This window comes from Alosa pseudoharengus, unplaced genomic scaffold (assembly GCF_046254945.1).
Source record: "Alosa pseudoharengus isolate Yale_2024_CS ecotype anadromous, Long Island Sound unplaced genomic scaffold, YU_APseudo_1.1 YU_APseudo_1.1_scf_11, whole genome shotgun sequence".
Classification (NCBI taxonomy): domain Eukaryota; kingdom Metazoa; phylum Chordata; class Actinopteri; order Clupeiformes; family Clupeidae; genus Alosa; species Alosa pseudoharengus.
In genome coordinates, this window is record NW_027468576.1 from 13,121,699 (window position 1) to 13,148,282 (window position 26,584).

Here is a 26,584-nt window from a genome sequence, read left to right on the forward strand (position 1 = left end):
ACAGCCCAGTTACCATGGTGACTGCACTTTAAATGCTGACACACACACTTCTGAGACTTCATGTCCATTGACACATTGGCACACACATAAACCCACCCACTACTGTTCTAAAAACAGCGCAATTGTTTTATTTTGTATTTCTTTACTGTGATTTGATTGGGCTGTTTTTCTGGTCTGTGTTATTATTTATTCATATTTGATGAAGATTATTTGAGTTTCTGTAATTGATGGGTATATGTGTACTGTGTAAGACCTGTAAGGGTAATGGCTACTGGGTGAGTATGGGTTGAGCAGTAATATTTATTCATTCTCAGATTGTTGTGCACTCTTTTATTCCTCCTGTGATAAAATCATAATAATAATTATGGATAAAGAACAGTGTCACCGACACCCTGTATGTACAAGAGGTTTAACTTAAGCAGCACCAAATACATCTCTGCAGAGAGTGTGTAGGACAGACGTGCAGTCACACACTCACACATACACCCAGAAACAGTTTGATTGAATTTACACCTGCAAAGTCATCAGTGCAGCAGCATGATAACACAGTTTATAAAAAGACAACCGTTCTCCCAGCACACACCAGAGCCCCAGGTGGACATAGACTATCTCTCTCCCCCAAATCTGTCAACACCTGTCTGTCCTATTACCTAGTTTCTTTCCCCCTTCTCAAACGCCTCTCAGGTCTTTCCTCGTGCTTCACGTCTCATTTAAATTTGCATACTCCCCAGAGTGAGTGAGTGAGTGAGTGAGAGTGAGAGAGGGAGGGAGAGAGAGGGAGAGAGATTGAATGACAGAATTAATGTTATTCATAAGTTTGATTTTGCTTTTAAACTCATCTGTGAGGAATGCAGAGGATATAGGGTTCTTTCTTTCATTGTCATTTCTTCTTTCTCTCTAGGTCACGAACGAAGGAGAAGAAAACATTGCAATATAAAGGTAAGAAAGTTGGGAAACACCTGACTTTACAAAATCAAACTAGTTTTGTCTTTTGGTCACACCACAATGTGTAGTTTTGTCTTTTGCTCACACCACAATGTGTAGTTTTTGTCCATTTTTTTTTCTTTCATGCTAGGATAGAATAATAAAACATCCTGAAAATATTAATACAATGTAGACAAATACAAAACATTGACAATATGAATAAAAAATAGCTGCCTTCTTAAATGCAGGTAGTACAAATTCTCCCATACTCTACACACACTCCACTGATACACATGTAGAGGAGGTCTTATCTTTGTGTTGGCATGCTTTCTCCAGCATCATCTACACATACACATGCAAACACTCACACACACGCAATCAAAAACACACGCTTGCACCAACACACACTAGAAAAACACACACACCGACACACATTTACACACACTCAGGAGGACGACTGCACCCTCTCCAGTGTGATCTCCAGACTGTCGATATCTGAGCTCTTCTTCCCTCGCACGACCACACGCACTGGGTGCTGGGGATCTGTGCCTGAGCGTGTGTGTGAGTGTGTGTGCGCGCGCCCGCGTGAGTGCGAGGCATGTGAGGGTGATGTGTGCACGGGCTCTAAGGAGAGCTGGACGGTGTTGATGCTGAGCTGGCAGCCGCGGGGGTAGCGCCTGAAGTGCTCGAACGGGTCGCGGCAGTGCTCACACACACACTGCTCCTCGCCACTCTGCCCAGAGGAAGGAGAGGAAGAGGGGGATGGAGAAAGAGAGGAGAGAAGGAGGTGGCCATAAGGCCATGGAGGAAGAGGAGGGAAGGGGAAGAGTGAAGAGGAAACACAGGGCAAGAAAAGAGTGGAGGAGCAGAAAGAGAGGAGTGAAGGGGGTTGGTAAAGAGAGGAGAGGAAGGGGAGGAATAGAGGAAAGAGAGGATTAGAGAAGAGAAGAAAAAGCAAAGGATATGCACCTTGAGGAGAAAAGTATTTAAAATAGTTACAAAAAGCAATAGACCCAAGTGATCCTAGCAAGTGATCCTTTAGCAATCAATAGACAGTGACACAGTGTCGACCTGTAAGGGAAAAACATCTCTCTCTCTCTCTCTCTCTCTCTCTCTCTCTCACCATTGGTTGACCCAATCCAGCAGCAGATTCAGCCCTTTTGTGCATAGTGTGCAAGACATGCATGCAGGCGGAGCATGGGTGGGGGCACAGCAGCTTGGGGCAAGCGCAGGCCTCCAGTAGGGAGGGGAGGTCTCGGCGGAAGTTGGGCTTGAGCAGCAGGTAGACCAGAGGGTTGTAGAGGGGAGACGACTTGGCGAAGATGGCCGGGATGGCGAACGCCATTGGGGGGATGTCATCGAAGTGGCCAAACGCCGCCCACATGGACACCACGGCATACGGACTCCACGCAGCCAGAAAGCCGATACACACAGCTACACTCAGCTATGGGGAGGAACAGATTAACAAGCTGTGTCTGTGTGTGTGTGTGTGTGTATATACCAGGGTCTTAACTTGCATTTCAAATGTACATCAATTATATTAAATAAGGAATATCCATATGCCTGTGTTTATTTATGCTCTTATTTTTGCTCTACTGAAGATATCTGTTTCCATGGCAAAGTTAACTGTAGTGGCCTTGATGTCACATTAACATCACTCTTGCGGTACACTATACTGTATGGGTGCATATGAGCATGCATGTTTATTATTCACCTTCAATTTAGGATAAATACTGTGTGTGTGTGTGTGTGTGTGTGTGTCAATGTTATCAATGCTTTCAGCATTTGGAATTGCTCCGTGACTAAATGGATGATATGACTCATTCCATCTGCATGTGCAGGTGGATGTGTTGTCACTCTCTGTCTAGACGACTACATTAGATGACAAGAAAGGCGATAGTGTTGCCTTACCTTGACTATGACGATCTGAATGTTGCCCATGCGCGTCTGCGTGTGCAGGTGGACGCGGGCGTGCGAGTGGCGTCGCAGGGCGCGGCGCGAGTGCCGCATGGTGAGCAGGATGAGCGTATAGGACGAGCTGATGAGGCCGCAGGGCAGCACGTAGCAGCAGAGGAACAGCGCCAGCGTGAAGGAGCGCGCCACGGGCTCGCGGCTGGACCGGCCCCAGTCGACGCAGCAGGCAGTGCCGTACGGCTCCGGCCCGAAGCTTCCCCACTGGGCCAGCGGCGAGCAGGCGAAGAGGAGCGCATAGCCCCAGGCGCACGCCGCCAGCACGCTGCCGTGCCGGTGGCTGAAGCGGTTCCCTGAAGAGAGCCAATGTGTGTGTGTGTATGCGAGTATGTGAGTGTGTGTGTGTGTGTGTGTGTGTATGTGTGTGTGTGTGTGTGTGTGTGTGTGTGTGTGTGTGTGTGTGTGTAAGGGGAAATTAGGGGTTGCTTACACAGGAGGCAAGCTCCCATCACACTCAATCACGTTCATGTGCATGTGTATGTGTATGTGTATGTGTATGTGCATGTGTATGTGTATGTGTATGTGTATGTGCATGTGTATGTGTACAGTATGTGCATGTGTATGTGTATGTGTATGTGTGGGCATGTGAAATTGTGCTTTGCTGAGTGTGAATGCATGTCTGGGGCATGTGTGTATTTGAGAGGAGATAATGAGGATGTCTAGCTAGCAGTCTCACCGTAAACAGGGTAGCAGACCTTCAGGCAGCAGACTGTGCTGAGAATAGTTAGAGTTGTGAGGCTGCAGATTCCAAAGAGAATCCCACAGAATGCGTACAATACACATACAGTCCGTCCGAACAGCCACCTACACGGACACACCAAGTGGGAAAAAGGAGAGAATCCAGACACAGTCAGAGGCATGGAAATATAAGAAACTGTTAAGAGTGGGAGTGACTACTGTTACAAACTCCAAACTTTGCTCATAAACAAAATGTCCAATTCAATCAATCAAATTCAAGTTACTAATGCTTGAAAACAGAGTGATGGCTGGGTCTGCTACCACCCATATAAATGCTCTCATAAGGCTTATGTTGCCCCTCAGCTGCTGCGCTCCTCCCAGGAACGCTGTCCGGTACTGTTGCCCTTACAGACATGGCAATCCAGACTATTTTCATTTGTAGGCTAGTTGAACGATGGTCAAACGACTTAAGCTCTTGAAGACCCAACTCTTCCAAGAATGTCACCTCTCCTAACACTTTCAGCAATCTAATACACCTAGCATGCACTTCTCTCTTCTCTCCTCTCTCCTCTACCTCTTTCTTCTTCTGGGCTCAAGATCCCAAGAGCCTAGACAAACTTATATGGGAACTCCCATAACAAAGAATAAGGTTCATTCACCTCCCATTTCCATGGGGCGTCACTTGGAACACCAATTAAAATGCTTTTGGACACAATTGGTTGAAGGAAATGACATATGCAGAGCAACATAAAAAACAAACAGCCATCATCATCATCATCAACTGTCATCATGTTAAGCCTGCCTCAAACGTTTATGATTGGTGCTGCCTGGGTTTTAAGAACATTGGAAATGGGAGTGAATGGCGTCTTTGCCCGAGGGACCTGCAGAGCGTTCGTCTGGGTTCTCCCAGGGTAAGGAAATTCACACTAACAAGAGTGGTCCAAACAAGTAGTCAACTGGCCTTTGCGGCTCAGGTATGGTGAATTTTTTACCATCAGCTTTTCTTCAGGGCCTTATAAAATGAGGCCAGCAGGTATGCCAGAAGCAGGTTGGAATGAAGAGGAGGAGAAGGATGATTATGATTATTATAATGATGATAATAGTGATGATGAAGATGGGTGAGGTGTGTTTGTGAAAGTGTACTGTTCAAACTGTACTGTGCAAACCTGTTCCAGGAAACACCACAGTCCACAGTAAATGTAAAAAATGCCAACTTCTATGCTCAGCTCAGTGATAAGAAATGTCAAAAATGTGCCTCACTCATCCATGGGATCTAAAGAAGATTTTATCTGTCATCTGCTATAGCCTGGGAGAAGTGTACATAACATGCACACTAGGAGTAATGTGTGTGTAGTGTTTAGCTACGTACATGAGCAGATACTGAATGGTGTTCACCACTTTAATGTTCACCAATGTAAGCTAATGAGCGTGTGTGTGTGTGTGTGTGTGTGTGCGTGTGTGTGCGTGTGTGTGTGTGTGTGTGTGTGTGTGTGTGTGTGTGCATGTATGTGTGTGTGCATCTGTATGTGTGTGTGTGTGTGTGTGTGTGTCTGTGTGTGAAAGAGTATGTGTGTGTACCTTACCTGTGATAAAAGCTGGAGGTGACTGCCATAGGGTAGAGGGAGAGGGTCATACCCAGATCACTAAGGGCCAGGTTAACGATGAAGAGCTCAGCAGGCTTCAACAGGTGCCTCTTTCGATAGGACACGTACAGCAACACACTGTTTCCACACAGGGAACATACTCCTGAAACACACACACACACACACACACATACACATACAGAGAGAGAAAGAGAAAGAGAAAGAATTGATCTAATGTTGCCATAGCCAAATTCCAGCATATCCCAACAACAAAAAAACCCTTAATTAGAAACATTTTCAGTTTCATGACATTGTCATTGACAAGAGGCAAATGATTTAGTGCATATAGAAATAAATGGAATTAGAGGTTCAAATACTGATCTTGACACAGACTAATTGAGGTGCACACACAGACATTAGCAATCAATTACATGACAACTTTTGTTGAAAAAGGACTCATGAAATCAGTGAAGAAGCTGCTTCACAGTTTTCACAAGGATCTTCAAGTGACACTCACATTTGAAGGAGAAAATCGGTTGTCCTCTGTAGGCTACTCTAGCACTCTCAAGAACACTCTACCAACTGGGTTTAAGTACACTGGCATTACAGCTATCTGCTGCTAGAAAAAATATGCTTATGTGGTACGACAAGTGTAATTATTACGAGTATGCATGTGTGTGTGTGTGAGCTTGTCAATGCGTGTGCATTTGTGTTGTACTGTACGTAATTTCAATTAGGAAAACTCTAATTACATGTTGCTGTGGGGTCACCGCCATTGTGCTGTGTAATTACCACTTTAATACAATCCCAGTACCACACAAGCGGAGTTTCCAGATCCACGAGGTGGCCACTGAGTGGCATCCCTTCAGCTCCTCAAAGAGTGTCGTTATTCTTACACAGCAAGACACTTCTGGAACCCTCCAACAGACAAATGGCATGAACATGAGATAACACACAGTAATGGTGTTCAGTTGTACGTCTTATGTGAGGTCACAGGTATGGGTGTGGGTGCATTTGGAGTAGGCTGTACTGTAGCTAGATGAGTGTAGTTATGTTTATGAGTATACCAGGTAGATTATGGCCATGACAATGTGGTTGATTATGGAAAGTGATTAGGCCTTCAAAGGGCTGAAGTGGCATTACCAAATATGGAGTAGATGACCCCCACAGAGAGGTCTGCAGCCGGCGGGATACTGGAGTCGAAGGAGACATTTTCAGCCAACAGTCCCATCTTCAAAAGAACAACACACACACACTCAATGGAGAGAGAGATATAGAGAGAAAGACTGAAGAGAATACAATGCAGCTTGTTCACCTGTTGGCTCCTACCTAAAAAAAAGGCATTTCTTGATTTTCATTGAAAGCCTGTGCAATCCCAAGCCAATCTGACTTGCACAGATCCATAAATCCCGTGAAGCACAGTTTTCCTTTATTTTTTAATATTAAATCAATATAGGCCAATATAGTCTACTACCCATCAATGTAGGCAGATGATGTTGTACAGCAATTTGTATCCAGTTTTAAGTATACTCTTTTGATCCCGTGAGGGAAATTTGGTCTCTGCATTTAACCCAATCCGTGAATTAGTGAAACACAGCACACAGTAAGGTGAAGCACACACTAATCCCGGCGCAGTGAGCTGCCTGCAACAACAGCGGCGCTCGGGGAGCAGTGAGGGGTTAGGTGCCTTGTTCAAGGGCCATGGCCCACTGGTTGGGGCTCGAACCGGCAACCCTCCGGTTACAAGTCCAGAGTGCTAACCAGTGGGCCAATGCTTTTATTATGTGCATAATGAATTTTGTATTTTTTTTATTATTTTTATATATTTTGTATTAAATTAACTAAATGTTTGTCTTTGTAATAAACTATAAACATAACTATGATACAATATAGAGGGAATGCACCGACAGCAATCTGTAGAAAGAGAGCTCCGAATTCCTGTAAGTAGCAGTAGACTTTTGGGGGCCTTTCTGCAGCTGTGCCCAGTTAGCCCAGTGGCTCATAATCTGTCCAACCCTTTGCCAGAATTCCCGACTTCCACTTTAATCACACAATTTTACAAATGTTGAGAATAGGAGGACGAGATGGCACCAATTTGTACCACTGAACCACCATTTAACAATATGCTCCTCCTCAGCTGCATGTTGCCCTGCTCAGCTGACAAAGTTGACCAAACTTGAACGGGACGTACAGTAGGCTACTGTATACCTCTGGGGAATAAAACTGACCTTGCACTATTTACAGTGGTCGTGCCAGGCACAGCGGAATCAGTTAGTAAATCACAGAACTTTTCCTATTAACCTCTGCACAGAGCAAACCCACAGCAACTTCTCCCCAGTCCCCATAGCAAAGCCTCATGTACGCTGCTTCAGCAACCATATCATTTCAGATAAGCTAAACACTAATGATGACACTGTGCATTTTCTGCAAACCTGCCAAACCAGAGCTGTTGTCATTGCTGGGCTTCAAATGAAAGTGCCCCCTTTGCTATCACCTGACACTCTTCAATACTCACAGATGATTGGCATGGAGCAAAGTCGACGGGGTTTAAGCACCCCTTAAAAGATTTCCCAGACTGTTTGCGTGCGCTGGAAATGTATCTGGTGAGCCACACAGAGTGGGGTGGAGGCTCACACTGACCATAACAGCAGCTTATAAACAAAAGTTAAATTTATGTTTCACGATAGACTAGTGTTGCTATTTTTATCATGTAGGCTATGTATATAGGCACAGGCAACAGATAAACATTATGTATTATACAGTACATCATAATGGAATCGATGGCAACATGCAAAGTAGCCTATGCTTTGTATGACCTAAAGCTAATTTAATATAGGCAGAATCATTTTGCTACTTAATCCAGGCTGGGTCTGCCCATGACAGTGTGTGTCCACATATAGAACAGAGCATCGTTTCCCAACCTTGGGGTCGGGACCCCATGTGGGGTCACCTTATATTTAAATGGGGGCGGCTGAGATACTGGGCATCTAACAATTAACCAGCACATTACATAAAAATATACATAAATAAAATAAAAAAAATATAAAAAAAAACATGATATCCAAGTTAAGTAATGGATCCTTTATTACATTCTAGCTAAGTAAAAATACACTTAGACAGCCCGCATGAGATGTTTAATTGACAGAATAATGCTTGATCAATGTTCAAAACAAAGTAGCACAACAACCAGAAAAAACAAAGTACCGTTCTCGTCTGGATGTTCGTCTGAATTGCGCTCTCTCTCGCTACATGTGAATTTGGGGTCATTGACATCTTGTGACATCAAAATAGGATCACCTGCCAAAAAAGGTTGGGAACCCCTGGCATAAGGAGTTCCATGTAAATCGAGCAGCTTTAAGCCGCACCTCCTTAAACTTGTAAATGTGGGGCAGACTCTCCAACCTGTCATCAGTGCCAAAGCTTTTAACAGTCTAAATTATGTAGAAGCAAGGCTAATAAATCAGGGAAAATGCTTTTATTTGGACCACAACACAGAGGAAGAATTTACAGATCCAAACATTGATGGAAGTACTGTATACATACTATGTTACATGGCATTGTCATCCCCAACTGGATACATTCATTCATTCATTCAACCTTTATTTATTCTTGGAGGTTCATTGAGGGTAATCCTCATTTTCAGTGAAGCCGACATTACAGTAACAATGAAATAAAATATGCTATATAATATATATAAGTATAAGTATACTCTTTTGATCCCGTGAGGGAAATTTGGTCTCTGCATTTATACCAATCCGTGAATTAGTGAAACACACTCAGCACACAGTGAACACACACTAATCACGGCGCAGTGCGCTGCCTGCAACAACAGCGGCGCTCAGGGAGCACTTCAGCCGTGCCTACTGGTTGGCAACTCTCCGGTTACAAGTCTGAGGTGCTAACCAGTAGGCCACGGCTGCCCCTAATAATTGTGGTAAATTAAGTATAGGCCTAGGCCTATAAATAAAACAAAATAAAATAAATAATAAATAAACCTATAACATTATAGAGGAGGAAGGGGAAAATAAAAATACATAAAATATGAATTATAAAATAATAACAATAATAAAATAACATTTACTTGGATCTACTACCTAATATTGCTGAAATGGCGCAGTAGTTTGCCAAGTCTTTTTTGCATTTGGCTTGCTAAATCCACACAGTTGCAGTCCACATAAAACAAGTTTGTGCACATGTCCAAGACTCCAAAACACAAGGGGAATTGGCAAGTGGCTCATATTTTAACAGTTTGGAGTTGAAACAAGTTTCCATATACTTAAGGAAATCCTATCTCAATAGTCACACTCTTACTAGTCATATCTATATAGTGATACTGACACACACACACACACACACACACACAGCTAATATAGGGGGGTCTTGGGGGCATGCTTCCCCGGGAGACCTTAAAATCATGTTGATGGCATATAAACTCTTAATAGGATGAATGGTTCTTCTGCTGCACTCTGAGCTGATAGAAATGGAAAAGAGCTGTTATACTTACAGGAATTCGGAGTTCTCTTTCTACAGACTGCTGTCGGTGCATTCCCTCTATATTGTATCATAGTTATGTTTATAGTTTATTACAAAGACGAACATTTATTTAATTTAATGCACCTCTCAACTGTAGGGGGACCCTGAGAGCAAATATTCTTTAGATTAGGTCTTTAGGTTGAGACTTACAAATATGACATAACCATCAACAGATTCAAGGCATCTTGCTGTGAAAAAGATGCTGATTACAAAGCATGATTATCACACACAGTGGGGCTCCATTCAGGTATCAGAAGTAGGCTAATGTGTTGATTGGCTGGAATTGTTTTTGGCTCTGTCCGAGTCCCTCTCTTTTCACCATATCTTTTGTGTATGCACGTGCTCAACAGACAGAAGACATTGAGGAGCAATGCATTGAATTAGACACACACACACACACACACACACACATACCACACACCCACACACACAAACATGGTTAAGTATGCAGAGTAGGCCTACTTCTTTAAAAAACAACACATTCTATGTTGCTTTGGGCTCATCACTATCATGGTGATGAATTATTATGAATTATGAATCAATGATCATGTTTTCATGATGCATAAAAACATGGCTAAATAATGAACCAATATCAGGAATTTGTATGGTACAGCATCCTCCACTTTCTAAACCCAGCCGTGGTCCACTGGTTAGCACTCTGGACTTGTAACCGGAGGGTTGCCGGTTCGAGCCCCGACCAGTGGGCCATGGCTGAAGTGCCCTTGAGCAAGGCACCTAACCCCTCACTGCTCCCCGAGCGCCGCCGTTGTGGCAGGCAGCTCACTGCGCCGGGATTAGTGTGTGCTTCACCTTACTGTGTGTTCACTGTGTGCTGTTTGTGTTTCACTAATTCACCGATTGGGTTAAATGCAGAGACCAAATTTCCCTCACGGGATCAAAAAAGTATATATACTTATATACCCTGCAAGAACACTGAAATGCTAAAAGTGATTCTACAAAATAAATTGTAATGGGTAACAAATGTACTCAGGTAAACTATGTTACATCAAAACAAACCAAAATGTAGGCCAAGAAGAGAGCTAAGCACAGCTCACAGCATTTTGTGACAAAAGTCATGATCCACAAAGAAAAAATATCAATTATTATATTATTCTGAAGTTATAGATCAACAGTGTTTTGTTGTCAGTAAGCTATCACTCCAGTGGATTTTTTAAAAAAGAAAAAAAGACTTGAGGATGCAAAGATCAGTACAATTTCTGGCATGGTGCTTAAAATAACAACACTATTTAAGAACAATATGCACAAACAAACATTCACACACACCCGCACACACAAACATGAATCAGTAAGACTCCCTACACTGCTTGGAGACTGCTGTCTGAATGGATTAACCATGTAATCATTTTCATGCTCATAATATATTCCTGGTCAATAATGGCAACACACACACTACACATGTGCGTTGTGCACATGAATGTACACACACACACGCACATGCACACACCAGTTTAGGTGGTCACTTGCACTCTTATCTCTCTTCAACCCTCGCAAATGCGCACACACACACACACACACACACCATCAGCTGCTCTGAAAGTTTACATTTGACAACCTTCATGGTTACATTCTGCTCAAAGATGACGCTCAGCCAATTCCTTTCTCCATTGCTTTCAGTATCTCAAACAAGCACAGAAATGTATTTACTAACCTCTCACTCCAATTACTCCAATGTAAACACACTCACTCACTCACACACACACACACACACACACACATACTACTCTAATTTGCATGACCAATAAATCACTCACAGAGACATGACCAGGAGGGGAGGGAGAGGAAGAGGGAGTTGATGGGCGATCAGAAGTGCAGAAGAACGGTAAACGAGAAGGAACAAAGATGGAGAGAGAAGACAGGAAGACAGGGATGAGAAGACAGGGGAAGACCGGGAAGAGGAAATTTAAGGGGGGTGGAAAGAAGCTCTTTTCTCCTCCCTCTGTCTGCCTCACTTATTATACCTTTAAACAAATTGGTATATGTATGTGACCTGAAGACAGGTGTATGTTTTTTACAGTATGTCAGGTATGTAGGAGAGATAACATCCATTTGTGCTCAGGAATGGGTGCTTTTTCATCCAAATTACATTATGGATGTATCCTGTCTATCCCTTTCCAACTCCCCACCTGTGTGTGTGTGTGTGTGCGTTCGCATGTAATTATTTGAGAGAACAGGAGATAAACAGCTGTCCTCTTATTATTATTATTATTATCTAAATAATAAAAGCCATTTCCAGGTACCAATGATATATATGATAACAGTGCAAAAAATTTACCCACACAGCCATCTGTCAAATATATCCACATATGTCCTTTACTGACTGACAGCATCTGCTTACATAGCAATAAACCAACATCCATGAACTGACTACACAAACAGTTACACAATGTATATATGTATCCATTATCCTCCACACACACACACAACCTGACATTGTGCCAAGACTGTCATATATTTCCCTGTAGTATAAAGGGTGTCCAGCAACACCGAAAAAAAATCCTGAGCCCAATCCTGCTCAGCTGTTCATCGAAACTAATGCGTGAGCTTTAATGAAGGGCAACCCCATACCCACCCACCCAATAAATAAACGACCTTAACAGTGCATTGAATGGCAACAGAACGGATGCGTTTCGCCACACCAATGTGCTCAATGTAGAGGACACCTTGTCCTGTGTTTGTGTGTCACTCTGACTCCTTCTGAGGACTAGTGCGCATCAGACTCCAGCCGTGCGCCAAGGTGTTCCTTCACATAAAAGTCTAAATGCTGGAGAGAGAGCGTGTGTGTGTGTTTGCGCGCGCGCGTATGTACAAGCAGGCACACACGCACTTCTAGTTGGAACTATACTTCCCCAGACATTTCACTGTTACGAATAATCCACACCCAGGGCGCAGTCAACTTACCTTGCGAACCACCGTTGAACTCTTGCTGAAAGTCGCCCAACTCCTCCGTTAGTACCGTGCTGCTCCCACATCAGCAAGTGCCTCATCTGTGGGTAAGAAAGAACCTCAGTCCAGACCCACCTGCGAGCGCGCTCCTTGCGCCTTCCACATCTCTGCCAGCGGTCAGTTTGCCACAAGGAGTATAATGTGAGACTGCGCGTGTACGCAAGGATGCCTGATTCTGCCGGTTTACGCGCGCAATTTGTGTGACAATTGACGAGTTAAAACACGCCGGAAAACCTCGACAGCACCGCTCCGTATTTGGACTTGATGGAGACGTCCGGGGACTGTGCGCCCTCACGCCCTATTTTTTTCGAAAGAGATAAGTGAGCGGAATGATTAGGCTAGTATTGAACCACTAATCGATTTCAGCCTTATTGTCCCTTTTAACCGTGCTATGCCAACAAATAAGTACATGGCAATACATAAGAGAAGATAACACCACCAATTTCACTTTTTATAATGAATGCGCGTCTTCTAATTAATCATTTGTACTTACTAGCACATAGCTGGTACATTGTATGAAATAAAGTGTCTAGGTATAAGGATAGTATTATGTATTGCTATTCCTTCTCCAACAAGCCGACATTGTGTATTTTTTCCGTACGGTTAGGTTAATTTTGTATCAAGAGATCATTACAAACATGCATATGAAACCATCCACATGGAACTTAAATCCAGCCTACAACTCAGTCAGCTGAATCTAAGCGTTAAAATTAAATCCATTTGCAACGCAAACTCAACACATCGAAAAGTTACCCTAAGCCTAACGAAGTTAAATCGTCCGTGTTTTTGAATGCAGCAAAGGGATGTAAAGTGCGAAATAATGCTGACAGGTGGAACGGACACAGCGCGCGAACAGGTCACGTTCGTATAGACTTTCTGCTCTTTCCCGCCCTCTGCTGCACCAGTACAGCAATGCTCAGCATTTGTTTACTTTGGCATTAATTAACATGAAAAGCGCATGTGACCAAAAACATTCCATGCTGACAGACCTGTACTATCTGGAATATTGTGTATGTTACTGTAGAAAGGATAACTACAGAGAGGCAAATAACACTGGAGAAAAGGTGTGACCAGCGAACAGGCAGGGCACAGCTGGTAAGGGGCCCATCATCTTAAAGCCGATGCTAAGCTTTGGATCTCTTGGGGGATTATCTCATGCTCAATAAACACAAACACCATGCATATTATCCTCGTTGGTTATTGGTTATGTTTTTATTATATTTACAGTCAATTTGTTATAAATATAATACATCATTTTGGAAGAGCTGTCATGTCTTCACACTTATACAGCCCAATAGTATGTGGGAGAGGGAAGAGATAGATAAACCAATGATTAATTTGTAGAAAATTAAAACAATTCATGTGGAAATAGCACAGCTTAAACACACAAACACACACACCCACAAACGCACAAACACACACACACACACAAACAGCAGCCAGCAGTCCGGGGTCACTGGGCAACAGTTGTACTATGATTGTACAGTGTCCTTGACAACCGTGTCTATTAGCATCACATGCTGTCATGGAGTCCTTTTCCTGTGAGAGGACGGAGGCTCTTCTTATCAGCGGATGGAGGGCAGTTTGAGCTTCCGTGGGCACAGTCAGCCACTTACTCACACACACACACACACAAAAAACACCCTACCATCATCTGATGAGTGAAAGAAGGAAAAAAGATATTTGTTCTAGAAAACCTGCCAATCATACACCCCATAGACAAGTTGACATACATTCATGCGCGCCACACACACACACAAACACAAACACACACACAGCTGTCAGCATGATCACGCCTCATGTCAAGGGTGAAATGACATACATACATGCTTAAAAAAAAAAACCTAAATCAGATGGAGGGGTGTGTTTGTCTGTGCTGTAATGTCCCTCTGAAGGTGTCTGCGAAATGACAAACATCAATGTTATCAAGCCTCACATCTGCAAAACATCTATGTGCCACCAGAATGCATCTGCGCTCCAGAGTCCCTCTAACACAGGACAGGTCCAAAAGCTTTTCAGTGACTATTAGTAAATCGCAACCACCATTAAGCTGCTTATTTTGTCTGTCCATTCATTCACTCCATCATTCATTGACTCACACACTCATCGACAGACACACGCACGCACACACACACACGCTGTCGTCATTACAATTTTGAATTCCACATCCAGTTTTATTCATGAATGGAAAAGAAATGTCTCGTATGTGGATGCCGTGCACTGGGGATACGAAGGGTTGGGGCGGCGTGGGGTTGGATGTTTTGATGGCAGTGAAACTGAAGAGAGGTTGCCGTGAGAGGTTGCCGTGACTGTGACAGGGAGTTAACTGTGAGAACTTGGGACACACTGACTTGGGAGAGACTCATGTCTTATCAGAGGTCGGGAGCCCGAGGAGGAATTGCTAGAAGTGTTAAGAGATCCTGCAGCCACTGCGTTTTGTTTTGTCCCCCCAACCCCCCCCCCCCACCGCCCCGCCCCCCTTGGGAGGGACTGCAGCGACTCTTGCTCTTGTGGTGAGGGTGAGGTTGTGCTAGAGTTGCAGTAAAGTCTCTGTGACAACAGTCAAGTGACCAAGTGACCAGAGTTTCACAGCAGAGATGTCAACAGATTGCAGTAAATGTGAGCTGCAGTCACATAAAAGAGAGAGAGAGAGAGAGAGAGAGAGAGAGAGAGAGAGAGAGAGAGAGACCGCAAAGACGTGTAAAAGGTTTGCAGTGACGCCGCAGTGGCTGCTGCGCCATGTCACTGATGTTGACCGTCGTCGCTGAAGGGTCAAGCCAGGGTCATGGAGAGCGCTCTGACCCCCACGAGACGTGGAACGTTTTTATCCGCGTTAGACGCCGTCGATGACAATAAGGGCAGGCAGGGCGCTCTGTTGGCTGGTCTCGTACATGTTGGTGCTGTGGGCGAGCTTGGCGAAGACGCGCGGCGTGCCCAGGTTGTAGACACCCGGCTGCGTGAAGCAGACGCGCAGACGCACGCAGCGCACCTCCTGCGCGGCCAGCTGCAGCTTGTACTGCGTCTGACCCAGCCACACGAACATGCCGCACGCCTCCAGAGGCTCAGGGCTGTGGACACACAAAAGCAGACGTCCATACAAATGTAAACAGACTTGTTCTGGACCAGTTAAGTCCACTGCTTCAGTGAACACCAGCGGAACGATAAATCCAACAGTTCTGTGGGGGCCTCACCTGGTAGACTTGTGTCGCAGGTCAATGATGACATCAACCTGAGCCAGCGAGCAGTTCGACAGCATCAGCGTGACTGGAACCATGCACAAACTAGAGAGAGAGAGAGAGAGAGAGAGAGAGAGAGAGAGAGAGAGACAGAGAGAGAGAGCATAATGATTAAAGGTCATTGATCTTTTATGAATATATTTCTGAAAAGCAGGGACTTCATTCATAGCCTTGTACTAGAAGGAGATCAGTCTTAATAAAGTGCGTGCATGTGTGTGTGTTTGTGTGTGTGTTTAAATCTGTTCGCATGATAGTCAGTGTACTGTGTCATTAAAAGCTGACAGGGATACTGGTAGGAGTGTGTATGTGTGTGTGTGTGTGTGTATGTATGTGTCTGTGCGTGTGTGTTGATGTGGAAAGGATTGGTGGTAGGTATGCGAGTACTGTAGGCAGGTCTTGATTCGGTGAGAGCTGTGTGTGTGTGTGTGTGTGTGTGTGTGCGTGCGTGTGTACCATTGATGTGGAAAGGCAGGTTTTGATTAGGTGAGGAGCTGTGTTTGTGTTTGTGTGTGTGTGTGTGTGTGTGTGTGTGTGTGTGTGTGTGTGTGTGTGTGTGTGTGTGTGTGTGTGCGCACGTGCAGGTACCTTTGCTGGTAGGTTTGCGGGTACTGTAGGCAGGTCTTGATTAGGTGAGGAGCTGTGTTTGTGTGTGGTTGTGTGTTTGTGTGTGTGTGTGTACCTTTGCTGTGGAAAGGAGTGCTGGTAAGTTTGCGGGTACTGTAGGCAGGTCTTGATTAGGTGAGGAGCTGTGTGTGTGTGTGTGTGTGTGTGTGTGTGTGTGTGTGTGTGTGTGTGTGTGTGTGTGTGTACCTTTGCTGTGGAAAGGAGTGCTGGTAGGTTTGCGGGTACTGTAGGCAGGTCTTGATGAGATGAGAGAGCTGCTCCTGGGAGGGTCTGGCTAGTGGGGGCGGGGGGTCAGGCTTGAACTTCAGCAGCACCATCTCCTGGCTTTCCTGCAGAGTACCAGCACACAACCACCAGAGAACGTTAAGGCAACATCCACACAATCATTCTCACCACATCCTCAGCATGTTTATGTGGAGCAACAGGTCTGTTTTGTGAATGAGTCTGTGTGTGTCTGTGTTTGTCTGTGTATATATATGTGTATGCGTGTGTGTATGTGAGAGAGATAGGTGCCAGATTTGTGCATGTGTGTCTTTGTGAATGCCTTTGGGGTGTGTATGTGTGCACCAGATCATTTTGTTTTGTGTGTGGGTGACTGTTGGAATGTGCATGTCCGTATATAACCGTATTGGTAAGGACAACCAGTCATACTACCGGTGTTTGTGGTGCGCTTTATTGTGTGTGTGAGTGTGTGTGTGTGTGTGTGAGAGTGGGTGCATGTGTGTGTGAGTGGGTGCATGTGTGTGTGAGTGGGTGCATGTGTGTGTGCATGTGTGTGTGTGTGTGTGTGTGTGTGTGTGTGTGTGTGTGTGTGTGTGAGTGGGTGCATGTGTGCGTGTGTGGGAGTGGGCTGCGTTACTGGTGGCCAGGGTAGCGGCGGTCTGCCTGTTTCTATAAAAAGCCTCCGTGATGTACGCCGATAAGCAGTGACGTGCACAGCTGTCCTCACGTGCACAGTCCCCACGTGTACAATCTCTACCGGCAGCCGACTCCGATGTGAATGAATGCTCATACACTGTTGCCATGCAACAGCATGCTGTGTGGCTCCCCAGTGGGGGGAAAACGTGGGAGGAAGAAGGAGAGGGGGGGGGGAGAAGAGGAGGGAAGGATAGAGAGAAAGAGAATGACGGAGAGCGTGCGGAAGAGGAAAAGAGACAGAAAGATGGAGCAAGCGGAGGGATGGAATGAATTGACATGGCACAGAAACAGAGATAGATGGCAGACGGATGTAGAGATAGTAGATGGAGGAAGAGAGAGATGGAGAGAGATGGGAGAAAGAGGGAAAGTGTGCCATGTGCACGCATGTGTGTGTGTGTGTGTGTGTGTGTGTGTGTGTGTGTGTGTGTGTGTGTGTGTGAGGAAGGACAGAAAAACATAAAGCTTGAGCTTCATCTGAAGAGTTACTTCCGGTCTTAAAGTTATGGGAATGAATCAAGTGCACTGTGGACTCCTTATTCTCCAAGGCAGAGCAAAGCCCAGACACACGTCTCTCCCCCAACCCCCTAAAATAAGCTCTGTTTACATTCATGTCTGGCTTCCGGTTTTCATCTCCATCATACAGTGGAATGGGAGGGGGAGGGAGGAGATGGTGGAAAGGGCAGATAGCAAGAAAAAGGGGAGGAAGAAGAAAAAGAAAGGGAGAGAGGGGGGGCAGAGAGAGAGAGAGAGAGAGAGAGAGAGAAAAGAAAGAAATGGGGCGCATGAAAGAAAATGTGTCATTCTAAGAAAAGGCTCAATTTTCATTCGGAAATAAGCTACAGATAGATTTCCTTCACTCTGTCTGTGTGCACGCGTGTGTGCCTGTGTATATATGCATGCGTGCGTGTGCGTGTGTGCGTGTGTGTGTGTGTGTGTGTGTGTGTGTGTGTGTGTGTGTGTGTGTGAGAGAATGTCAAATAATGTCAAATACTTGTGTGAGAACTGGTGAATGTATTTGTGCATGCGTCAGAGTTTATGCGCGAATGTGTAAACCGTGTTCCAAATTATTATGCAAATTGGATTTAGTGTCAAACATTTATTTTTTTGTTTTTCAATTAATTCAATTTTTTCAACTGTAGGATCCTTAAGAAGTTTGCAAGTATGCATGGACCTACTATTCGGCCACCCCTAAACAATGCTCACAAGCAGAAACAGTTGCAGTGGGCTCAGGAATACATGAAGACTAATTTTCAAACTGTTTTGTTTATGGATGAGTGCCGTGCAACTCTAGATGGTCCAGGTGGATGGAGTAATGGATGGTTGGTGAATGGCCACCATGTCCCAACAAGGCTGAGACTTCAGGGACGGTGTGAAAATGACCTCGTCAAAGTATGTAGTTTCTGACCGAACACTTTCTTCCGTGGTACAAAAAGAACAACCGTGCCTTCCGTAGGCATGTGACACGTGACAATGCACCATCTCATGCTGCAAAGAATACTTCTGGGTCGTTGGCTGCTATTGGTATAAAAGGAGAGAAACCCCCCATCTTGCCCTGACCTCAACCCTATTGAGAACCTTTGGAGCATCATCAAGCAAAAGATCTATGAGTGTGGGAGGTAGTTCACATCAAAGCAGCAGCTCTGGGAGGCTATTCTGACATCCTGCAAAGACATTAAAGCAGAAACTCTCCAAGAACTCACAAGTTCAATGGATGCAAGAATTGTGAAGGTGATATCAATGAAGGGGTCCTATGTTAACATGTAACTTGGCCTGTTAAGATTTTTTTGATTGAAATAACTTTTGATTTAATTTATATGACTCCTAATGCTGCAAATTCAACAAATTACCATTTTTAGTTCTTTACAACCTATAAAATGTCTTGAAACTCTGTTGTGCATAATAGTTTGGAACAGTGCATTTTTTGTTTTGTTTTTTATTTTTGAAAAAAATACTGTTATCATTGGGAGGTTTGTTCAATACATTTTGAATTATACTCCAACGGTTGATGACTTAAAAATTAGACTGACTGTCATTTGCATCAACTATTTAGGAAAATCTGACAACAACGCAATTTGCATAATAATTTGGAACGCAGTGTAAGTATGAACAAGAGAAAGTGAGTGAGTGGGCGAGTGCATGTATACATACCTCTTTCTGCGTTAGAGAGCACACCTCTTTGCCAATAGTCTGCAGAGACACGTGTAGCTGGCCCTCTAGGATGAGCTGCTTATTATCCTCCACAACATATGCCTGGACAACAGATCAAACAAACAGAAGCCGATCGCATTAAGGTCAAACACCCACCCTGAGAATAAGCTTCAGTGTATACACTGCAACACAGCTAAATCACAGGGGTACAGTCACTGTCACAAACATGGGAGGACTCCAAGCACTGGCTTGTCAACAGAGTGCTGCAGTATGTTAACCGTGCCTTGATCGCCAATCATCATCATGTTCATTTGTCCTTGCCTGATGTGGTCAATGTATTAATCACGTGCACCTTGCCAATCCACTCATCTACTTATCTATCCCCATAGTTAAAATAATACATTATTTTACATGGACACTTATTATTATGATTAGAAATTCAATTCATAAACACCTTGATCGGAATAAAACTGCCTGTTATGACCCCCTGTGCCCTCTTCAGGTCTGGCATAGCCTGGCTCAACTAATTGGTTAATGGCATAGACCTGGGTTAATGGGTTGGGCCAGAAACAGGGTTGTTTCTCTCTGTCTCTAGGGGACTTCACCTTGATTGGACACGGATTGCAATGCGCTTTGCTCACAGCAGCGGCAGGCCAGTTGTTGGCATGCAAGCCATTGAAAATAATGTGTTTCATAGCACAGCGCTGCAGTTTGCGCGTGCAATGTGAACCCCACTTCTCGCTTGCTGGGTCACTTCTGGATTAGGCACATTTCTGAGTTTTGAAGGCACATTGATTGACTGCTCTCTTAAACACACCTTATGTCTTTCTTTACCTTTAATTTATCTTACTCCTAACATCCTACTGACACTTGCATTACAGCTACGCACCCACATTCTGTTTTCTCCCCATGCCATCTTTTTGACTGCACTAATTTAATATTTCTAATTAATAAATATATTTAGTGTGACCAAACCACTTGTCCGCCTCTCTCTTTTATGTATGGTTCCGAGCTGGCCGTAACACTGCCGATCCGATTAGAATTTTAATGGGAATGAGAGGGTGGTGTACTCATCTTCTCAGGCAAAAGTAAAGCAGCAACGGCTACTCCGATCAAGGATTCTAGAGCGCCTGTAAGCAGCTGATCGGAATAGAACGTAGCCCATGTAAACAGATGGAACTAATTTTTCATTCGAAATAGTTTAATCGGAATGATGACAAAAAAACAAAAACAAAAATGGTCCATATAACCCACCTACTGTGAGAAAGCAAACCGTGATGGCTGTTAAATACGTTTTTAAAGCTTGAAAAACCACAGGTGAAAAGATTTAAAGCTTTTAGCATCATCTCATGGGCTGTTGACAGTAACTGTAAAATTGTTCCATCCTTTTGCATCCTGCAGGTTGATTGGCAGCTTCCAAGCTTCAGACTAAAGCTCCATAGTGTTTTGTTAAATACCGCTGAGCCGCTGTAGCTTAACAAAATAGGATAAGGATGCTTTTGAATGAAGATGACAAAAGATGAAATTATTGTGAGTGGAGATAAGTGACTGTTGTGACTAAAGTAATTATGGGAAATTGAGGGGGAGTGTTTTGTGTTTAGAGATGGCGCTGTGATTAACAGAGACAAACGGAGTGAACAGCAAAAGCTTAATAAATAAGATGTAATTAATGGGCTGTGGGAGATGATGAACTAACGATTAGGACTGCAAAAAAACTAGAATACTTTGTCATTTGGATGGCTCGGTGTCAGACTACATGTAGATGATGCAGCTGACTTGTCAGGTTCCAGTCTAGCGAGTGGGTAGTTCACTTGGGAGGGCAATGATGGTGCCAGCTGCTTTTCACACCCTGGTCTGGCCACCCCCCAGTGGCCTACACTCGTCACATTACCGCAAAGTGCTAGCTCTGACGCGGGGTGGCTCAATTCAGATGTTGGTTTGGAGGGCTCCCGATGGCCACTAAAATGGCAACCAGTGCAGCAAACATGTTCACTTTGGGACAATTTCTTTTATAGGAGTTGCCAGTGACGACAGTCCATGCATGTCACATGTCTTCCCCACATGTCTTATTCAGTCAGCTGATATAGTGAATGGGTTCAACATTAACGATTGATTGATTGTCCCATTACAAAAAACAGCATCTGTGACACGTGCGTGAAGTCCTCTCATGTTCTTTTACCTCGGAAGTGCACATTTGGCTGCCTAATTATTTCAGTAAGGTTTTTTTTGCTTTTTGTTTTATTTTTTTAAAATCTGAGGACATTTTGGTTTGTCAGCTTAGAGAAGTCCAGAAGCGAGATGACGGTCATTCAACACAGTCATCCAAAAGGAGATAACAACGTTGATTCAGTTTGTAGTGAGCCATCAAAGCAGAGAGCCACAGGGGAGACCCACACACTGGCACAGGCTGCAGAACGAAACCAGGGCAACCAAAGGGCAATAAGCAGGCAGCATGATTAACCGGACACACACAAGTATGCGTAATTACGCAGTTCTGGTTCGAGTAGTTCTGGCACTGAACCAAGAGAGTACCCGCTGTGCTTACAGTGCTGGTCATGTGCTTTTAGATGGTTAGGTTGGCAGAGGAGCCCTTAGTTGGCGATGAGAGATCAGAGGAAGCAGCACCCAATAATCAGTGAGAACCTCCAAAAATTAAATCCATTTGATGTCATCAAAAGCTGTAGCTGCCTGGATGAGCGTAACCCTTAAATCCCTTACTGCAAATGGACTTACAATTGAGTTAAACACACACACACACACACACACCTTCCACAGGACGATGAGGTCCAGCTCGATCTCACTACACTTCTTCACCACAGCCAGGCTGTCGTCGACAACAGTCCCTGACCCCAGTCCCTGACCCCAGGCTGCACCCGCCACCACACCACATCGCTTCTGATCCAGACAGGGGCCTCGGCGGAAGAAGAAGTCTGCACATGGGGTGGAAGAGCTCACGATCTAGACACACACACACACACACACACACACACACAGAGAGAAGGAAATGTGACCATTTCCAACTTGCATTAATTAATCAATCAATTAACCATATTGGTGTGGAAAGTGGGTACCAAGATAACGATGTTGATACATCGAAGTCGGACCACAAATCTATGGAGGCCGAGTAACAATAATAGCAACGTCCAGCTTGACTGTCTGCTTGGCCCCCAAATACTTATTAGCTCACATTACTCCCAGCTACCTTTTTTTTATTGCTACAGACTTCATATGAGGTAATCAGAAAGTGTGATACAAAGTGATGATTACACAACTCATTATAAATACATTCAAATGGAATTTTTGCATGCATGTGTGTGTGTGTATGCTTGTGTGTGTGTGTATGCGTGTGTGTGCGTATGCGTGTGTGCTAAAAGGGGTCGGGGTGTGTGTGTATGTACCTACCTGCTCATTTCCTAAGTTCAAGTCTGCAAAAGTGAGTTTGTTTTCAGCATCTGAGGTAGCTGCAGGAGAGCAAAAACAGATCAGATGAACATGTTTGCATGTCAAGGGTTCAGAGGTCTCTGGAGGTGCACGGGTAAGACTGTCTTGCGTGTGTATGTGTGTGCGTGTGTTTATAAGGAAATGTAATGGGCTGTACCTCCTTGTGGTTTGCATCTGCTGGCTCTGAAACATAGCTTTCCCCTCTCTCTGCTCCCCAGCTTTGAGTCTACAAGAGGGAGACACAGAAGAGAAGGAAACAGGGGGGAAGAGAGTTTCAGTGAGAAAGAGACAGAGAGAGAGTGAGTGAGAGAGAGAGAGAGAAAAAAAGAGTCATAATAGAGAGATTAGCTGCAGTTTGATAAAATGCTCATTAGCATGATCCCAGCTTTACTCAGACGTGATGCGGTTTGCAAACAAATGCGGCAAACGTTGGAGTGAAAATTACCCATCGGCTCCCCAGCCCCACCCCCGTCTTCTCAAGACCTCTGATTTCCTTCCTGCATGAGTAACATTAGGGAGATGGCAACAAACAGCACTTAGACAGCAGCAACAAACACCTGAGGAACACAAGCTTAATGGGACATTCTGTATACGGGCAAGGAACGTGACAGCACATTGTTTACCATCTCTTCCACACCGCTTTCACTCCCTCACTTTTTTATCCTCCATCATCCCTTCATTTGCTCATTTGCTCCTTTTCATCACCTCAACAAAGGCTACCAAAGCTCGCTCGCTCTCTCTCTCTCACACACACACACACACACACACACACACACACACACACACACACACACACACACACACACACACACACACACACACACACACACACACACACACACACACACACACACACACACACACACACACACACACACACACACACACACACACACACACACACACACACACACACACACACACACACACAATCCTAGTGTGCTCAAAAGGTACTTTGGTTGCTTTTCTCCTGTAAGGACTTGAACGTTTATAAACACCTGCCAGGACTCATCGATTCGCACATACTCCCCATGCCTTGCTTTCTCAACAGCGTACACATCACAGATCATTTGCATGTCCCCTCGTTAATGTATTTCACTTCCTGCCTCGTTAAATTCTTAGCTGTAATCTGCACTAATGGCTCCTCCTCAGTAGTGAGGATGCTGGCTGGCCAGGGTGTTTTTTACTTCTCTCCACGCTGGCAACATCTCGATCAGTCACTCAGTCTGTCTGCCAGCCAGAACTGGCCAACTGGAAATAGGACAAGGAGCAGGACTTCAATAATGAACAGCCACACACACACACACACACACACACACACACACACACAGTGACAGTCGTCGACAGTCCTTTACAGAAAGGCCGCCGCCATTCAGTGTACACCTTACACTTACATACCTCCCCTTAGTTTCAACGAGTTTGAAGTAATGGGAAATACCTCCATCCCTCAAAAGTTAGCGTTGGCTGTTTCTCGCATGCCATGATGGCTCTTCATGCTACCAGCCTCGGTCACGTACTGTATGGAGCTTGTGACTATTGCGCAAGCGTGCAGCTGAGAAAGCAGTCACTGTCAAATCTGTCCCTGGGAAAAGTAATGTTGCGCCGATTTGAAAAAGGAACTACATTTTGTTACCAAATTTTCAGTAGTTACCTGAAAAAGTAGTTACATTACTGTAATGCGTTACTTTGTAACATGTTACACACAATACTGCTAGACAAGTACTGAAATGTCAGAAGGGAATGTGTGTGTGTGTGTGTGTGTGTGTGTGTGTGAATTGGACAATAACAGTAGGTTTACAACAGTTAGAGTAGAGTTAGAGCAGGTGTGTGTATGCATTTGAGTGCATATAAGTGCAAAACGGTGTCAAATTGTAAGATTTTGCAAGTGTGAAAATATGTGTGCAAATATGTGTGTGTGTGTGTGTGTGTGTGTGTGTGTGTGTCTAATGATGTTGGAGCAAGTGGCTGAAAGCATTTCTGTGAGTGATATCAGCTCAGTATATCACTCCATTCTGGGGGACTCAGCAGGCCTCAATGTGACCCAATTTCCTCTAAAAGGCTAAGTGCTGTTTCCCTTAACTCTGATTCTCTATCGGGTGTGTGTGTGTGTGTGTGTGTGTGTGTGTGTGTGTGTAAGTGAGTGAGTGAGAGTGTGAGTGAGAGAGAGTGAGAGAGAGTGAGAGAGAGAGAGAGAGAGAGAGAGAAAGAGAGAGCAATGTTGTTGGCATATAAGGAGTGAGTCAGCAGAATCTCAATGTGACCCAATTTTCTTTTAACAGCTAAGTGGTGCTACCTCATATTATGTGCGCGCGTGTGTGTGTGTGTGTGTTACTCTCTGCAGTGCAATGGCATATGGCCATCATTGATCTGAGAGCTTGAGTTGTGTGAGAGCGAATGTGTGTAGACATGTGTATGGTTTGTTGGAATGACAAAGTGTGTGTGTGTGTGTGTGTGTGTGTGTGTGTGTGTGTGTGTGTGTGTGTGTGTGTGTGTGTGTGTGGAGAGAGAAAGAAAGGAGAGATACTAGAGAACCATTTCTCGTACAAAGTCATAGTTCGGAGACAGTTTCTATAGAAACATAACTGCTACCCTGGAGAGTGTTAGGGAAGGAAGAGACTGTTCATTTCCAGTTAACACACAGCAGACACACTCCCACACACCTTTGTCTCCAGCTGGGTTAATGCAGGTGTGTAGTCTCCAGTGACGGCTGCAGCTAGACACCTGCACTATGTGAAACTCGCGCACCCCAACCTCACTCTGCAGAGAAACAGACAGGTTGAGAGAGAGAGAGGGAGGGAGAGAGAGGGAGGGAGAGGGAGAGAGGGAGATAAAGAGGGAGCGGGGGAGAGAGAGAGAAAATGACTGTTATACATCATCATGACATTGAAAACTGTTTATTTAGTGTTTTGGTGTCCTGGCTGAACACATTCTGACTGTATGTTTATAAGTGGAAACTTTTATCTTTATCTATCCCCTTGTACTTAGAGTTGGGCCGATGTTATATTTGTCTAATTTTAACTGGTAATATTATCATAGGAAAATGTAATCATAATAGAAACCGACAGGCCCCAGAACATGTATTACAATACAATTGTGTCAGTCTGAATATGAATATGATTATGTGTCTGAAATGACAAGTTACTTAATCCTCATGTCAATGTGTGTGAGTGTGAGTGCAAATCCCCTTTTTATTTCTATCTGATAAATAAATCAGAGTACAGTATTACCGCAACTGGATCCCACGACGAGGGCAAGTGAGTTCACCCTTCATTTTTACACCAAAATATATATGTATATACACTCTAAGTGCAACAACTTTGTGTCCATTGGTCTCGAGTGATTTGTGTGTGTGTGTGTGTGTGTGTGTGTGTGTGTGTGTGTGTGTCCATTGCCCTTGAAGTGTCTCTTACGGTGTTGACGTTCTCCACATCAACAAAGACCAGCATGCTGCCGCTCCTGTGGTCCTGAGCCGGCGTCTGGGCCGGTGCCGGGGTGGGTGTGTGTGTCTGGGCCAGAGTGTTGCTGCGGCAGGCCGAGGCACGCACACACAACGAGCGGATCGCG

At 44.5% G+C, this 26,584-nt stretch overlaps 2 protein-coding genes across 3 annotated transcripts in view; both read right to left on the reverse strand.

Moving 5' to 3' along the window:
* Positions 1 to 1,369: 1,369 nt before the first annotated feature.
* Positions 1,370 to 6,387, reverse strand: opn7a (opsin 7, group member a). Its single transcript, XM_076279249.1, has 6 exons — positions 6,300 to 6,387; positions 5,157 to 5,319; positions 3,572 to 3,699; positions 2,836 to 3,188; positions 2,048 to 2,368; positions 1,370 to 1,657 (listed from the first exon to the last, which is right to left on the reverse strand). Exons 1-6 carry the CDS (start codon positions 6,385 to 6,387, stop codon positions 1,370 to 1,372), a joined length of 1,341 nt encoding a protein of 446 aa, XP_076135364.1.
* An 8,728-nt stretch (positions 6,388 to 15,115) lies between these two features.
* The window catches only part of trappc8 (trafficking protein particle complex subunit 8), a 40,607-nt gene continuing 29,138 nt past the window's right edge, over positions 15,116 to 26,584 (reverse strand). For both annotated transcript variants that reach the window (XM_076278041.1, XM_076278040.1), the window contains 9 exons: positions 26,431 to 26,584; positions 25,681 to 25,777; positions 23,178 to 23,246; positions 22,982 to 23,040; positions 22,346 to 22,537; positions 19,580 to 19,681; positions 16,700 to 16,842; positions 15,845 to 15,934; positions 15,116 to 15,721 (listed from right to left, as the gene is read on the reverse strand). The exon at positions 26,431 to 26,584 is cut by the window's right edge and continues 33 nt beyond it. In XM_076278041.1, the coding sequence (XP_076134156.1) occupies positions 15,487 to 15,721; positions 15,845 to 15,934; positions 16,700 to 16,842; positions 19,580 to 19,681; positions 22,346 to 22,537; positions 22,982 to 23,040; positions 23,178 to 23,246; positions 25,681 to 25,777; positions 26,431 to 26,584 (1,141 nt within the window). In that variant the 3' untranslated portion in view covers positions 15,116 to 15,486. The remainder of the gene's footprint in view (positions 15,722 to 15,844; positions 15,935 to 16,699; positions 16,843 to 19,579; positions 19,682 to 22,345; positions 22,538 to 22,981; positions 23,041 to 23,177; positions 23,247 to 25,680; positions 25,778 to 26,430) is intronic.

Excerpts from the sequence above, each read along its gene's own strand:
- opn7a (XM_076279249.1), bottom strand. The coding sequence starts at position 6,387 with ATGGGACTGTTGGCTGAAAATGTCTCCTTCGACTCCAGTATCCCGCCG. Across the intron at positions 3,700-5,156 it reads ACCTCCAGCTTTTATCACAG|GTGGCTGTTCGGACGGACTG; the intron begins GTAAGGTACACA and ends GTGTCCGTGTAG. Across the intron at positions 3,189-3,571 it reads GGTCTGCTACCCTGTTTACG|GGAACCGCTTCAGCCACCGG; the intron begins GTGAGACTGCTA and ends GGCTCTCTTCAG.